Raw genomic sequence first — 17,788 nt, 5'->3', positions numbered from 1 at the left:
TAAGCAAATGAATGTGAGTACAGAGTGGCTGGCAAGGTTGGTGGCTTGTAGTGCCACTGTTATTTATTTTACTTTAAACAGTCCTATTTCTCATTGTTTTCAAAAAGTAATCAAGTCCTCATAAGCAGTGACTGGTCATTATTGGACAAGAGAGCTGAGACTGGTGAAGCAAAGCTGATATCAGATATGATCAGGCAGGAAAATGAGCTAACAAACCAGTTAGCAAGAAGCAAATACAGATGTCATTTTGATCAAAAGTTGAGTTGCTCAAACTCTGAAGAGCCAATTCAGACTGGGAAACTTTATGCAGTGGGATAAAGTCCCAATGATTCTTTTTGTCATCCAGGTGGGTGACAAGTGAAGTGATGGGCTGCAGTACTTCTTTCTGGCCATTTATACCAGTGGTTCCAAACAGCTTGAACAGAAGGCTAATAGCTCCCTCTTCTGGTGAGGTAGCACACAGAGCAAGGTAGCTGGGCCTGAGCACCCAGATCTATGGTTTGAGAGCTGTGCTGCAGCTGAATTGGAATTTCTTTTTCCAGCATTAGAAGTGTGGCTTGTTACTGTCTTTGTGGTTTTTGCATGCATGCATACACACATGCATTATGCACCCAGCCTTACAAGTTAAATTGGAATTTTCTTCTTTTGATTTTGAGCGTTTTCAGATATCAAAGTGGTATAAAAAACAATAGACTTTCTGCTGTATCTTAAGGTCTTAAAGGCAGGCCAACATTTAAAAGAGCTAATTAGAGATGGACAAAACTATGCTTGTCTACCTCCCTCTTTTCTTGCTCCCCTAGAGTCTGAAAGCCTAAAACAGATTTGGTTTGGAAATGTATGCTGTGCTTCAGTGTGAGCACATAGGAAAGACTTTTCTAAACTGTCTGCATAATGATCATCTGTACATCATCTGTGTTTTTATGGTTTTTAATTTTATAAGCTGCCTGGAATCACCATGTGTGAATTGGGTGGCCTTATAAATTTGTTTAATAAATATTTAAATAAAAATAAAGCCAACCTGAGAAATTTGCTGCCTGAAATAGAGTAACAAATGGCCCCATCCAGTCCACTGCATTATATCATCTCCCAACTTGGCAAATGTACATTCTGGGAATTGTAGTCCTAGTCTAACTAAATTGCAAGAAGCTGCCACATAGGTGTTCAGAACTAGTTATGTTAATTTGCCACCTGAGAACATAATATAGATGCTGTCCCTGATAAAAAGTTAATACTATTCATTCTCACCTGCTTTATCTATATATTTCTAAAACCCTCGTGTCTGTTTGTCTGCTTGTAACCTTCAATTGGGTGAAACGATGCATCATAGGGCAACAATTTTTGAAGCAAGGTGCCTCAAGTGGGCTAACTTAATGAATGCATCCAAAATCCAGGACCCATTACTCCTGTGGGATTGAAATTTGACAAGGTTGTGGCCACTTCTGTACTGCTGCAACTTCTGACTGCATTTCCCAGAAACCTGTAGGTTATGTGGTGCAAGGGAAGATGGGACGGGCATATCCCCACCCTCTTTCTCACTTCCTTCTGGCCCCTGTGCCCAATTGGCTGGCGGCAAAGCCTGACAGGCGAGCAGTGATGGGCTGCTTTGGAACTGAGGCTGAAATCTGAAATCTCTTAATGGTGGTGGGTGGTAAGGGAAGAATGAGGGAGCAACTCAGATGCCTGCTGGTGAGGTACAGCTGGCTGGGGGGCGCTAGCGGTCAGTGGGTGAGCCCTCTCCCTCTCTAGAGGGAGGGGACCTTTGGAGATACGTCACAGTTTTCCTTGAGGACCACAGCTTTCTTTGTTTCCCCCTCCCCCCAGTAAACTGGCAGGCAGTTCCATGGGTCAGCTGAGGAGGAGGAGGGGCGATCTCCAACACTCCCTGCCAGCTTCCCACAAGCAAAGTCAATGGGGAAGCCGGCAGGAAGTTGGAAGTTGCTCACATACCCACTGTTTTTTTGCCTGCTCCTGGTCATTCTGTTTCTCTGTTTAGGTAAGGAAATATCTCTGAAAGGATGACTCAAAGGGTCATGGGTTGTCTAGTATATTGATAAAACCCACATGAAATTCTGGTAGCATTCAGTGGCAAACATGCAAAAATCCAAAATGAAACAAACACGTTTTCACAGAACTTTAACAATTTGCTGCCTTTTCATGATTCTAAACATCTACAGTCAGAAGTGGTGGCCTTACTCTGACCCGAGCCTGTAACGTACTTCAACTATTTTCTGCATCCTTTCTAGCTTCACAATATTCTTATGAGTATTGAGCAGTGTCTACCCAGGATTCCAAGTGTGGTTGAGCCAAAAATTAGTAATGCGGCATTATGTAAGTAGCATAATGGGGAAAAATTACAATCAAATCTAGACTTTGACTTCCAGATAGTTGGATAATTCATTGCATCTCCAGAGGCTTGCTTCTCTTCCTGTACAGTTGAATTAACATATGGTAATGCTTGAATTTTGCATTTTTCACACTTGAAATCACCCTGTGGCTATCTTTTCAGCAGTGACTACAACAAGTAGACTGTTACTTGATGGAATTGTGAACAACTGAGGATAAAACAGAAAATTTAAATAAAAGATTGTGAATACAGAAGGTGTAATTACAGCACTAATTTTTTGGAAGGGATTTAATTCAGAATTTAGAAACTATTATTTTAAACATGGGAATATTTTAGGAAATATTATTCTTGGAACAAAGGCAATGCCTTTAACATTTACTGATATACAGCTGTCCTTCCCTTTCCTTCCCTTCCCCATTGCTTTTTTTATAAATGTTGATCCAGTGTTCAATCTCACCAACAATGTTGATGTAGAGAGTACAAGAAAGAAAATGGAAATATACCAGAAGGAAAACAAAGAAGTTATTCATAAAAATAAGATCAAATTGGTAAGTTGTGTAGGTTTGCTTGCCTCAAATATTTCTCTGAATTAATTGAAAAAAGGAACCAGTGGCAAAATATCTAAATGCATCTGTTCCACCCCCTCATCCATTTTATGAGCTCTTTTATCTGGTGACTTTAGGATATAGGCTCTATACCTGCAATGTCACTTCAACAAGCATGCAGGGAAAATAGAGTAGACTGAGGTGTCCATGACATCTAAGGAAAAACCTAAGTGTATTTGGTTTCGCTTCCCAGCTTTGCTTAGAATTCTTGAAACATGGATGTAATCTGATCCTTGACTGAATGAGTTAGGGAAGTGCAGATCATTTGGAAATGTTCCTATTGTTACTTTTGAATGTTTGAGAATGAGACTTACCCTATTTCTTATGGAGCTAGGACCTTGGTACCTTTACCTCATTAGTCTGAAAAGGGGGGCTCATGGGATAACATATTGGAACAAAGGATTATAGCCCAGCTTTTCCCCTTTAAATGCTATTTTGTTATGGGAAAGGAGCTCCCATCTGTGTCAAGATACAAGAAGCCTTTATAATATTCCAAGATATCCATAGTTGACTTGGCCTAAGTGTAGATACTAGCTGCTTTTTTTGAGTTTTCCTGTTCCCATGTCCTTGTACCCTCAACAAATTTCAGTTCAGAAGTATTAAATATTATGGTTCTGCCTAGTCTCGAGAGCAAGAGGAGCTGGAAGAGGCACTGGAGGTTGAACGGCAGGAGAGTGAACAGAGACGGATTCTTATACAAAAGGAAGAACAAATGCAGCAGATGTTGAAGAGGAAGAACAAACAGGAACTTCTGGATAAATTGGTAAGTAATGAAAGAGATAGGTTTGATAAGCAACCACTATTACTGAATTCTGAAATGGATTGATTATATTTCCCCTTTGTCTGGTTTATTCCCTTTTCCTACCACCAAAGGATAATGCTAAGGGATAACTCAGAGAGTTTCCTTTGTTATTTCTTACTTTTTGCAATCATTGCAGCTCTTTGCTTATGGAGTTCAGAAAGTACCTGTGATCTTTTTATTTCTTAGACAGTCCTGTGGAATAGATCAGCTGAATTGTCAAAAACAGAGGTTTCAGGGCTATATAGGGATTTGAATACTAATATTTTTACCCTATACTGGTTGAGTGAACTAGAGTAGAATACTGAATTTCTGCTGAGAACTGGTTCTCCTGCCTTTTCTCTTTTTCCCTCTTCCTAATTAGTTGTCAGTTCATAAAATATGTATTTGGAATTAGGGATGCATTTTGAGCCTAAACTGTAAAGGTGGGAGAGCAAGACAAGAGCCAACTACACCTTCAGAAGGTATTAAGGAAGTCAAAGCTGTCACTCTTACCTAAAAATAGGCAGGGTTCAAGGGTTGCATGTACATATTGGTAGGCAACCTGGCAGCAGAGAGCATCCTTGGAAAGACAACCCACCAGCCCAGCCTTTCTCAACCTTTTGCCCCTGGAGGAACCCTTGAAATGTTCTTCAGGTCTCAGGGAACCGATGCACATTCAGGCTCAAATATAGGCCAGAAGTTACAAAATTATTATATTCGTCTCATGTGTAGGCCTGTATATATGCATGAACAGTGTTCTTTATCTAAAAATGAAGAATGAAACTTACTTCTTTAAATGTGAAGTTCCCCGAATTTGAAATAATTTTTTAAAGAAATTGTGATCTCCCAGGGAACCCCTAGTGACCTCTCGCGGAACCCTGGCTGAGAAACCCTGCACCAGCCAGTTAGCATTGAGAAGTACACTGAGGGGAACCAAGTGGTCTGCCGTTTGCTTCTTTTGTTACCTAGGGCAGGGAGGAGGAGGAGGAGGAGGTGGAGGAGGAGGAGGAGGAAGAGAAGTTGGAGTTGGAGTTGGGGTTATTTGGCTTAAAAGATGATGGACACATATCTTTAGAGCCGAATCTTTATAAATAGCAGTTTCAAGCCTGTTGAAGTAAGGAAAGGGAAATTGGATGCTAGGCTCAGTCCTTTACCTCACTGTATATATTTTTAAGCCATGGGGGAGATTTTTGCAGTTTAAAAAACTAAATGGAGGACATGTTTCTTCTAAACCCCATTTCCACCCCTCCTCAGCCCCTCTTTATATAAAATATTTCCGAAGCAGCTTCTACTTGAAAGAATGGGAAAAAGCAAACAAAAATGGGCTATTCCAACATCTAAAACCTCAAATAATTATATATGAAACAGTAAATACTATTGAATTTTTGCTTACGGAATAAGGAAAATAGAGTCATACTGAATGTATGAGGGCTGACGAACATGGCAGGCATGTTCTGCTTTTCCTTTCTCTGCTATAATATCTAGGAGGACTTGCCACTGGCTAGCATCATGATGTTTTCCATTTCTATCAAATTCCCGCTCCACATTATTTGCTGAAATCATCAAGCCACAGGTAAATTCCATTAGCCTGTGTAGTAGGAGAGCTAGATACACAACAGTCATTTTGAATTGAGGCCAAGTGTTCCAAGTAATGTTTAGTAGCTGACAATAGAAAAAAAGGGGGGAAAAGTGTAATTGTAATGGATGGGGATTGTTCATTTGCACTGCTCAATATGCAGCTACCCCTTTGTCTGACCTACTTATGGAATCATATAGTTGTGGAGTTGGAAGAATCTACAAAGGTCATCCAGTCCATCTCTCTGCTATATGCAGAAAAACTAATTAAACCATCCTCAAGAGGCGGCTGTCCAGCCTCTTCTTAAAAACTCCCTAGAGAAAGAAGTCACAATCTTCATAGGTAGTCTATTCCAGTGCTGTACAGATCTTATCAAGATTTTTTTTCTTTATGTTTAAACAAATTCAAAGTACTTGCAACTTATGCCCATTAATTCTTTTTCTATGGTGATGGAAATAGTTCCTGACCATCTTTCCTGTGGTACTCTAATGTATCTGAACACTGATATCATATTTAGTTTTCCTTTTATATCTTCTATCTTCTGTATCTTTTGTATTTTTATAATGGTTTTTTATACTTCTTTATTTGTAAGCCTCCCAGAATCACTTTTATAGCGAGATAGTTGTTGTTTATTCGTTCAGTCGCTTCCAACTCTTCGTGACTTCATGGACCAGCCCATGCCAGAGCTTCCTGTCGGTCGTCAACACCCCCAGCTCCCCCAGGGACGAATCCATCACCTCTAGAATATCATCTATCCATCTTGCCCTTGGTCGGCCCCTCTTCCTTTTGCCCTCCACTCTCCCTAGCATCATCTTCTTCTCCAAGGTGTCCCGTCTTCTCATTATGTGGCCAAAGTATTTCAGTTTTGCCTTTAATACCATTCCCTCAAGTGAGCAGTCTGGCTTTATTTCCTGGAGGATGGACTGGTTTGATCTTCTTGCAGTCCAGGGCACTCTCAGAATTTTCCTCCAACACCACAGTTCAAAAGCATTTATCTTCCTTCTTTCAGTCTTCCTTATGGTCCAGCTCTCGCAGCCATATGTTACTACAGGGAACACCATTGCTTTAACTATGCGGGCCTTTGTTGTCAGTGTGATGTCTCTGCTCTTAACTATTTTATCGAGATTGGTCATTGCTCTTCTTCCAAGGATTAAGCGTCTTCTGATTTCCTGACTGCAGTCAGCATCTGCAGTAATCTTCGCACCTAGAAATACAAAGTCTTTTACTGCTTCTACATTTTTCCCCTCTATTTGCCAGTTATCAATCAAGCTGGTTGCCATAATCTTGGTTTTTTTGAGGGTTAGCTGCAAGCCAGCTTTTGCACTTTCTTCTTTCACCTTCATCATAAGGCTCCTCAGTTCCTCTTCGCTTTCAGCCATCAAAGTGGTATCATCTGCCTATCTGAGATTGTTAATGTTTCTTCCAGCGATTTTAACTCCAGCCTTGGATTCCTCAAGCCCAGCATGTTGCATGATGTGTTCTGCATACAAGTTGAATAGGTAGGGTGAGAGTATACAGCCCTGCCGTACTCCTTTCCCAATCTTAAACCAGTCCGTTGTTCCGTGGTCTGTTCTTACTGTTGCTACTTGGTTGTTATACAGATTCTTCAGGAGGCATACAAGATGACTTGGTATCCCCATATCACTAAGAGCTTGCCACAATTTGTTATGGTCCACACAGTCAAAGGCTTTAGAATAGTCAATAAAACAGAAATAGATGTTTTTCTGAAACTCCCTGGCTTTTTCCATTATCCAGCGGATATTGGCAATTTGGTCTCTAGTTCCTCTGCCTTTTCTAAACCCAGCTTGTGCATCTGGCAATTCTCGCTCCATGAATTGCTGAAGTCTACCTTGCAGGATCTTGAGCATTACCTTACTGGCATGTGAAATGAGTGCCACTGTTCGATAGTTTGAACATTCTTTAGTGTTTCCCTTTTTTGGTATGGGGATATAAATTGATTTCTGATGGCCATTCTTGTGTTCTCCAGATTTGCTGGCATATAGCATGCATTACCTTGACAGCATCATCTTGCAAGATTTTGAACAGTTCAGCTGTGATGCCGTCGTCTCCTGCTGCCTTGTTATTAGCAATGCTTCTTAAGGCCCATTCAACCTCACTCTTCAGGATGTCTGTCTCTACCTCACTGACCACATCGTCAAAGCTATCCCCGATATTGTTATCCTTCCTAAACAGGTTTTCCGTATATTCTTGCCCCCTTTTCTTGATCTCTTCTTCTTCTGTCAGGTCCTTGCCATCTTTGTTTTTGATCCTACCCATTTTTGCCTGGAATTTACCTCCAATGTTTCTAATTTTCTGGAAGAGGTCCTTCCTATTCTATTGTCTTCTTCCACTTCTGCGCATTGCTTGTTTAAAAATAATTCCTTATCTCTTCTAGCTAACCTCTGGAATTTTGCATTTAATTGGGCATATCTCCCCCTATCGCTGTTGCCTTTTGCGTTTCTTCTTTCTTGGGCTACTTCTAGTGTCTCAGCAGACAGCCACTTTGCCTTCTTGGTTTTCTCTTTCTTTGGGATGTATTTTGTTGCTACCTCCTGAACAATGTTGCGAACTTCTGTCCATAGTTTTTCCGGGACCCTATCTACTAAGTCCAGTCCCTTAAATCTATTCTTCACCTCCACTGCATATTCCTTAGGGATATTAGAGAGCTCGTATCTAGCTGATCTGTGGGTCTTCCCTAATCTCTTTAGTCTGATCCTAAATTGTGCAATAAGAAGCTCGTGATCTGAACTACAGTCAGCTCCAGGTCTTGTTTTTACCACTATATAGATGTCCACCACCTTTGGCTGCAAAGGATGTAGTCAATCTGATTTCGGTGTTGTCCATCTGGTGAAGTCCACGTATAAAGCTGTCTCTTAGGTTGTTGGAAGAGAGTGTTTGTTATGCAGAGTGAGTTGTCTTGGCAAAATTCTATCAGCCTATGTCCTGCTTCGTTTTGTTCTCCCAGGCCATACTTACCTGTAATTCCAGGTGTCATTTGACTGCCCACCTTAGCATTCCAGTCTCCTGTGATGAAAATAACATCTCTTTTAGGCGTGTTGTCCAGTAGGTGCTGCAGATCCTCATAGAACTGCTCTACTTCAGCTTCTTCAGCATCTGTGGTTGGGGCGTACATTTGGATCACTGTGATGTTAGATGGCTTGCCCTGAATTTGAATTGAGATCATTCTATTGTTTTTTGGATTGTATCCAAGCACTGCTTTAGCCACTTTACTATTAATTATGAAGGCTACTCCATTTCTTCTGTGGTCCTCTTGTCCACAGTAGTAGATCTGGTGGTCATTTGATGTGAAGTGGCCCATTCCAGTCCATTTCAGTTTACTGATGTCCAAAATGTCTATCTTTAATCTTGACCTCTCACCAATAACCACATCCAATTTGCCCTGGCTCATAGATCTTACATTCCAGGTTCCAATGGTGTGTCGATCCTTAGAACATCGGATTCGCCGTTCACCACCAGCACCGTCGGCCGCTAGCCATCCTTTCGGCTTTGAGCTAGCTGCATCATCATGTCTGGGGCTAGTTGAACACATCCTCTGTTCCTCCCCAGTAGCATTTTGACCATCTTCCGACCTGGGGGTCTCATCTTCCGATGGTATACCGACATATCTCTGGTTGTACTGATCCATTTAGTTTTCACGGCAAGAATACTGGGGTGGGTTGCCATTACCTTCCCTAGGGATCGCATTTAGTCTGACCTCTCTGTCATGACCTTCCCGTCTTGGGTGGCCCTTCACGGTTTAGCTCATGGCATCATTGAGGTGCTCAAGCTCCAGCACCATGACAAGGTAACGATCCTTTGCTGAAGATCCTTTTGTAGTTTTATATTGGTTTTTTATGACTTCTTTATTTTTTAAGCCGCCCAGAATCACTTTTATAGTGAGATAAGCAGTGTATAAATAAACAAATAAATAAATTGCCTTGGTGTTTTCTCCATACTGAACAAACCACGTTCCATCAACCTGCCTTCATGGGACATGTTCTTAAGTCTCTGTATCAACTTTGTTGCCCTCCTCTGAGCCTGTTCTAATCTGTCAATATTCTTCTGGGAATATAGTGACCAGAACTGTACCCAGTATTCCAGGTGTGGTCTCACCAGTGCAGAGCAGAGGGAATAAGGATTTAATTAATTAGTTGGTAAGACTGCCTAATCGGCAGTACTCAAGATGGCATGCAATAACATTTTAAAACGTCACAAAAACATCTTTGGGGTTGGGCAGACCTCCCAATTTTGTGTCATCTGCAAATTTGATAAGCAGGCATCAATTCCATTATCCAGATTATTAATAAAAATGTTGAATAATATGGCTACAAGGTGAATCCCTGTGGGATCCGAACGACTAGCCTGATGTACAGCCATTAATCCTGATTCTCTGAGTTGGTTAGCCAGTTAATTGCAGGACCTCTTTTCTGTTGGGCCATCTAAACCATATTTTAACAGCCTGTCAGTGAGAATATTATGTGGAACCTTGTCTAAAGTTTGCTGAAATCAAGGTAGATTATATCCACAGCATTCCTCTTATCCACTAAAATATTTACTTGGTTAAAGGAGGAGACAAGATTTATCTAACATGACCTATTTTTGACAAAATCCTGCTGATTCTTAGAAATCATGGCATTATCTTCATGGTGGTTATAAACAGCCTGCTTTATTACATGCTCTAACACCTTCTCAGGTACTGCTGATAGGTTCAGTGGGATCCTCTTTTTTCCCCTTTCTTGAAAAGGGGGGCCACATTTGTTCTTCTCTAGTCTTCTGGCACCTCCCCAGTCCTTTAGGGCTCCTGAAAGTTAAATGACAGAGGACCTGACAGTGTTCAGCTGGTCTTTCAGTATTCTAGGGTGGGTTTCATAAGGGTCTTGGGACTTGATTCCTACTGCATTCCACCATACTTTATGCCTCTTTTGACGTGCCCTTCTCTCATTTCCATATAAGCACACTCTTAGTCACAATAATTTATGCTTCTTTTGACATTAATTCCTCACAACAAACTAAATACTACCCACTATGTTTCTACCTGTAATCGCATACATTAAAATTTCTTCAGCCATTTCCCCATCTTTGCCCATGTGCAAATGTGGCTGCCATATTGTTAATAGATTTTATTAAACTTTTTTTGTGAAACTAGCCAGTGGCTTTGTGTTAATGATATGACCGATGGAGTCATTTATTAAAAATATTTATAACACTGAACAAGGTCATATCTTTGTACCTCAGGTGGGGTGCAGCAGTCATACAAAAAAAAAAAGAATAAAAGTGCAACACCTACTTACTAAATCCCCTGTCAGCTGTCTTTTGAAGATCCTCTAGAAGAGATCATGAGGGTATGATGGGGAAGGGGAAGATCTGTTTGGCCAAAGTTCAGCTGGCAGATAATATACTCTTGGATTTCATCCAGAGTCTTGGCTAGTTTTTTGTATGAACCTCTAGGGTAGGAAGCTCTGTAATCTTAAATCGAGAGATGGTGACTAGCTCCACACTTGGCATGCTTCATAACTAAGAGGGGATTTTACTTCAGTTCCCCCTCATTGTAGTCTTACACCATAATCAGTACTGTATAGCACTATCTCACCATATCGGCCCTCCTAAGGGAGGGTCTCTTCCCCACCTCCAGCTACGCAGAAGAACACTGAACAAGGTCATATCTTTTGCTCGCATGTGGCAAGAGGGGGACATATATAGGAAGCATTCCTGAATGTAGATGTACCTTACATATAATCAGACTATGAAGGTTAATTCATAACAGCTTTGTCACTAACAGTTTATTTCTTATTTAACAGAGAGGAAAAGGAGGGAAGGATTATAGTGAGTCACCAAAGTGTTTCCAAGTCAAATTTAAATGCTCTTTTAATTTAGATGAGCTGAACATTGTTTTCTTACAAAGCAGTTGGTTTTACTGGAAATCCATTTTGCCAGATGGCTTGCAAAAAAGAGCAGTTATAAATAATCTTTAGAATATGACCAAAATAGGTAATTTTCAATCTGGGTACACATCGTTACTAAACATATCTAAGTATGTTGTTAATGACTGAAAGGTAAAGTGAAGGGCAGGAGGAAAAAAAAAGGTTCTACTTGTGTTATTTTTCTTCCTCTAAGAGAATTATTCTCCGTCTTTTTTGTTGAAGGCTTACTTCAGAAGTCAATTATTTTGAAGAAGTGGGGTGAATAGTCCTGATTCTAAAATATACTTAAATATTCTAAAACCGTTGTATTAGTAGTAAGGATTTCCAATATTCTTACCAAGTACAGACTCTCATTCAATAATCGTAATGTATAAATAGATATATGTATTTTGGTGCTCCTTTTCTCTTGCTGTTAGAGTAGAATTGCCCATTACATTAAAAGCCACTAAGTGTAAGCACATATTTTATTCCATAACTGGATACATTTTCTGTCTATTGTGTGATAAGGAGATCATTTATACATTTCAAAAGTCATAGCAAGCCAACAGTTCCATTATATGAAGAGGAAATTATGTCTCTTCCCTCAGCTCTCAGGAAGTAGATCAACCAATTATTTCATATTGTGAAATGTGTGATACGTATTGTACAGTTTGTGTAACAAACATCAATTAGAATACCAGCTGGAAAATATTTTGAAAAAAATGTTTCATTTTGAAATGTACATAGCATGTTTTAGTGGTGAATTGGGATTCATTGGAAAGAATACTATGATTCCCATATTTCCATAACTATATATTACAACTATGCATGCCTCAACAGTGATCTTTGGGATCCTGAAAAAAGGTGTAGTTGCTTTAAGAAGTCAGTTTTTTTTAATGTGCACAATGTTTTAGGCTGACTGGAAGCCTGAAAAAAGATGGAGTGCTTTAATGAATAGTGGAAAAGTATTGTGTTCACCCAAGGTCTGAAGTACTTCTTCCTATTTTGATGTGTGGACAACTCTTTTACATATTATGAAAAGAAAAGTTGACTCAAGTTTATCAGTTTTGGTGGCAATCCCATTAATAGCATCAGTTTCATTTGTACCAAAGCAAGAGTTACTTTAACAAATGATTGTATTATTTTTTATTTTATTTGCTTTTTGCTAGCATGTGTGATATCATTATGCTGTCTTATAATTAGATTTGAAGTAATTTCTTCTAAGCAACTCATCCATTTGAATAAATGGATGCATTATTTTATAATAAAGAGATTGTCTGGCTTCTCTGCTGATAAATTTTTAAAGGAGAAAACAACTCTGTAATAAAGGAGAACTCTCATTCTGTGAGAGGACTGAGAATAACCTTCAAACAGCCTCAGATAAAACCCAATGAAGAACCAGTTTGAAACTGGATGGAAGTTTTGGATCCAACTTAGATGGCTTTCTGTACTGCTTTTTGTGAATCATTCTAATTATAACAACTTTAAAAGTCATAATAATTACATGCTTAAGTAATAATCACATTTTAATACATCCAGTTGCATTTGCCTTTCTGGTTATATATATATATATTGTTACTATGGAATACATAAAAATATATGTTTGCAAGTTCTTTTGATTTATGAGGCTAATGTAGCTTTTTTCTATATTAAAAATGATCATTTTCTGGTAAACTGGGAGTATTGAGCTCTCTTCTTCTGGAAATGGCCTTTTGAGATAGATGCAATTTGTTGTTCTAGGAATGCATGACAGTAATGGTGGATGGTTTATGGCTTTTAAATATTTTACTGCATGTTTTTAATTTTGTTCATAGGAAAGTTCTCATCTGCCGGCTTCTTTGTTGTTAGCCCAGCACAAAGATCGGTCTACACAGCTAGAAATGCAACTGGAGATTCCCAAACCTGTCAAGCCAGTGGCATTTTCAACAGGCATCAAAATGGTAAGACGTGAACAACTTTCTGTGTGTATGAGAATTACCCTTTCCTTTTCACAGTCTAACATTTCCAATCTGAGTTTGGAACAATAGGTCAAATTCTAGATTCACTGTAGCACCAAAGCTATGGGTATTAAAGGTAGGGATAAAGAAAACAAAATGATATACTAAATTGATTGGTTCCAAACCTTATTATACTTCTAGTTCATGAATGTACAGTAGATTATATCACACATCGCGAAGTACAGCCCATTGGCAATGGATTCAATGCTTTGTAATTTCATCCTGGCAATCTTTTCTGTATTTCAACGTGATACCAATGAATGCAACCTATTAAGAAATAATCTATGCTGGATATGGATGGTTGTTTGCTCCAGATACATTCTGCATTAGGGCTCGGCATATTTTTAAAATGATTTAGAAGAATTATTTTGGATCTTGTGCAAATGTGTGCATAACACCTCTCTACTATTTGTTGAAAAAGCCCAACCCTGTTCAGGCTTTGGCATGAGATTAAAAAAAAAATTGCTCTAAGAATCACATTAATTTTGGTGAGTCGCCAACCTTGAAGCAGTTGCAATTGAAAAGACAGAAAAAAGTTGGGCTTGCACAACATCTGAAGTGTTACTTTGGAATCATTCTCGAAGCATTGACAGTCCTATTCTTTATGAAATACGGATGATGACAGTGTGAAATAGCTCTACGAGGAGTCTCTCCAAAGTTCATCTAGATTTGGTATATATATATATATTTTTCATAAAAGTTACAGTTCTTTGGCTCTGTCACATAGATGGTGTGTACTTTTTTCTTATGAACAGGCAGTGTTCATTGTTGACTGGGTTTGGACATAACATTAATCTTTGATATAACTGTGAAGAAGGAATCATACTTTTTGCTTCCATTTTCAATTAATCTTGATTATACTCATATGCAGACTATATTTAAACTTGACTGTGGTTTAGGGCATCTCTCCAACTTAGTGATCTCCAGTTGGATTGGATTACAACTCTGTGCTGATAAATAGCTGTAGCTCTCATGCTTGGGAAAGGCTGGTTTAAAGAGGCAGGCCATATTAAGGAACAAGGTGCTAAAACTGAATTTTTCCCTAAGCCAGAGATAGGCAATTTAGTGCTGTCCAAACATTTTGGACTTCATGTCCCACCATCCTCAGCTACCTTGACCTAAACAAAATTTACCCTGCCCTAAACCATTGTATAGACAAACTAGAGGTTGTCTGGACATAACAAAGCACAGGTAGTTAAAAATGGAGGTAAAAATAACATAGGTGCACTTATATGATAAAATATGTGGGTAACTATTTTCTGATACAGAGAATCGCTGAACATTCTTGGGGAAAAGAGCAGATTCTTGCTAACAGGAAGATTTAGTTTAAAAGGTTTTTCTCTTTAAAGATAGAGCTTCTACTTGATGCTATTTATTTTTCTAGAAGTATGACAATGATTATAATGTTGCAGTTCTCTTAGTTTTATCTTCAGGGGGTGTGAAAAAAGTCAAGATAACTCCTGTCACTGTGCCCCTTAGGGGCGGGGCTTCCATTACATGGTTTTAACTGCCATCTTGACTTTGTTGACCTCTCACCTGCAGACATCTTTGAACTGAGTACTGTTGTAAATGCATTTTTTTCATATTTACATTTCTCTTTTGTGATCTTTCTTTTGAATACCAAGAAAGGGTAGAACAGGACAAATTGTTGACACTTTGTAGCGTATGCCTGCCTGCAGCCCTTGCAGTCCTGGTGCCTGCCTGCGGCCCCTGTTGGCCCACCAGCGCTTCCTAGACCCTGCCTGCCTGCCCGTGGCCCGTTAGCCTGTCTGCACTCCCTAGCGCCTGCCCGCCCCATCCCCCAGAGGCACCCATGCATTCACCCGTGGCCTCTTCCTGCTTAATGACCTGTGCAGTCCTGAGGTTATGATGGTAACTGGCACTGCTGGGATTGCTGTTGCTACGCAATGTGGTCACATGACATCATGCTTTATGACCACCTTGCTTAGAGACAGCAATTCTGGTCCCAATTACCGTTGTAACTCAAGGACTACCTGTATTATGGAACCATGGCAGTCACAGCTGGGATACTTTCAGAAAGAGGTTTCATGTGGAACAGGAGTCAGCTCCTGGGCATTATGTTAAGGAATATGGCTCATCCACCCATATATTTAATTGAGTTACAGAGTTCTGTAATGTGTATGGAGAAATGGAGTACTCCCTCCACTTCATCAACCATATTATTCCATATTATTATTCCAACTTATTTTTGCCTGTAGTGATTGTGGGTATCCATAGTAGGAATTTTTATTATTTGTATTAGTTTGGTTTTTTAATTGTTCTTGGACTTTGTTCAATTACTTACATTGTTCAGTACTCAGACTCTTTAAGGACTGAGGTGATCTATACATACTGTTAAATAAATAAAACTATCCTCCTCCTGTTGCACTGGTTCATGGTGTTTGCATAACGTGCTTGTTCCCATCACTGGCCCAATTAAGCGTGTTGCACAAACCCAGCCAATGTTTAGAGCAATCCAACACCATCTAGATCTGTTTGATGCCAACTCCCATCATTCACAGCCAACATGGGAAATGTTGTCCAAACATAGAACACCCACGTTGGGGCGGGCTAGATTAAAATGTTGAATGATTGATGAGATCAAGCTCTGTTAGCCATGACATTTACTGAGTGGTTATTCTCCTTCTCTCAACCTGATTTGTGTTGTAGGGTTGTGAATATAAAAGAGGAAAACAATGATTATATCCTCAAGCTTTTTGGAGGAAAAGTGGGATATAAAAACAGGGAGAGAACAGAAATGGAATAGTTCCAAGACTAGTTTCAGGTGTCCAGGGTCTGGTGATGCAGCAGTCTTATCACTAGTCACTGTCACAGTCCTATCATCTTGTGATGGCTTGAACGTGTCAGCCCTACAAGGTAGACCAGACCAAGAAACTAATGCCATATAGGTCAGGACTACTTTCATTGTAATGCTGTAGCTATAGTAACAGAATCTTGCAAGTCTGAATGTGCTTCCTCCTTTCCTTTACCTTCATGTGAACTAGGGAGGGGCTTGTTTGAGTTGTTTTCTCAAGTTATTTTCTTGGCCTGAGCTCAAATCTTGCTTATCTGACTGTTGCCTTGGTAGTGTTCTTCCTCCTGCCCTTCAAGGCCATTCCTTATTCCCTCTACAAAACACAATAGACTGAAGCTAAAAAAAATAATTATTTGCTTGATTAAATTATTGATGGCTAAGCCTGAGAGAGTTAAAACAAGGACTTCACTAGTCTTGCACTTAGTAACAAAGAAGACATTAACTTTAATGCATGGCTGCTACTGACACAGCTGGCTCACATCTACAGCCCCCCGTATTATCCAGTGAAAATTGAATAACGTAATATTGCAATATTCCTTGTGCCCTATGCCATATAAGTACCAGCCACTGATAGGAAGTGGTGTAGAGAGAGAGAGAAGTAATGTTTCATACTATATGAGGGAAGTTGTGCACTGAGAGATATGGGCATTTAGTGTGACCTGAGTGTTATATACTATCGAAGGAGTGGGTGGAATTAGAAATATGACAACCATTTATGGAGACAGATGTGCTTTTAGATGGCATCCAACTTGACCTTCATTCTGTGTGCTATATCAGTCTTCTACTTGTTTAACAGCTAACAAAACTGCTTCTTCTCTTTCATTGCCAATATACTTTTCTTCCACAATATGTTGCTTTCATTTTGATTATAATTTAATCAGTGCACTGTTTGAACACTCCCATTCCTTCATAGTTCCTGGAAGAGAAGACCAATTGATGCAGCACTGAAGTACATTTTTAAAAAAAATTGGCCCTTTAAAAGGCTTGCCTTGCTTCTTTAAACATGTTATTGTTTATTCCCTATAGCAAGGTAGATTGCATGGAGATAATTATTTAATTCTTCAACTGTTCTGGTGCCAATGGGAGCAGTATTATCTTGGTATCAATCTTGTAAAAGTTATGGAGGTTCAACTCATCGCTGCATGAGGATGCTGTAGATAACTGGCAAGTAAAGCAGCCTGTAAGCTCATTCTCACAAACATGTTTGACAACCTCAGATGTCAAAGATGTCCTTGTCCTTGTGGAAATCCCACTTTTGGGCCATAGGTATTTTACTAGAATATTTGTTTTTCCTAGGGAATTGGGTTCTGATATCCATTGCCTTTTCTTGCCATTATTTTACTGGGAGATAGAATTCTTGACAGAGAATTCTTGATCTGGTCATTTTGATCATCCAGAAAGTGGCTTCTTTGGGGAGAATTAATAGAATTGTTCATAGAAGCACTGTTTTTTACATTGTACTCTGTATGTACGTTGGCTTAGGGACCAAGCACAAGAGGGAAAATCAGTTTCTAGTTCTTAACAATAGAATGACTGAGGCTCAATGATTCAGCACATAACTGTCTTTCTTTTACATGTGTGAGTGCATGAACACCTGTGTACCTTCCTCCTCCCTCCTTGCACCCAGGCTGCCTCCAGCTTGCTCCATATATCTTCCCAGTACCCTAGGTGGCCAGTTGATTTTCTCTGTTAATACCTCTTTCTTTTTCCTTCATTGTAATAGCTTACTGGGAGGTGATGGTCTGTAGCTTTCATTTTACAAGTGTTTTA

The 17,788-nt window shown here is 39.6% G+C and overlaps 1 protein-coding gene across 2 annotated transcripts in view; it reads left to right on the top strand.

Annotated features, from left to right (window-relative positions):
• The window catches only part of MNAT1 (MNAT1 component of CDK activating kinase), a 151,706-nt gene that overhangs the window by 62,126 nt on the left and 71,792 nt on the right, over positions 1-17,788 (top strand). For both annotated transcript variants that reach the window (XM_063290453.1, XM_063290452.1), the window contains exons 4-6: positions 2,789-2,892; positions 3,572-3,712; positions 13,021-13,146. In XM_063290453.1, the coding sequence (XP_063146523.1) occupies positions 2,789-2,892; positions 3,572-3,712; positions 13,021-13,146 (371 nt within the window). The remainder of the gene's footprint in view (positions 1-2,788; positions 2,893-3,571; positions 3,713-13,020; positions 13,147-17,788) is intronic.

Source organism: Candoia aspera, chromosome 1, assembly GCF_035149785.1.
Source record: "Candoia aspera isolate rCanAsp1 chromosome 1, rCanAsp1.hap2, whole genome shotgun sequence".
NCBI lineage: Eukaryota > Metazoa > Chordata > Lepidosauria > Squamata > Boidae > Candoia > Candoia aspera.
The sequence above is the reverse complement of the archived record's forward strand: the minus strand, read 5'-3'. Positions and strand labels throughout refer to the sequence as shown.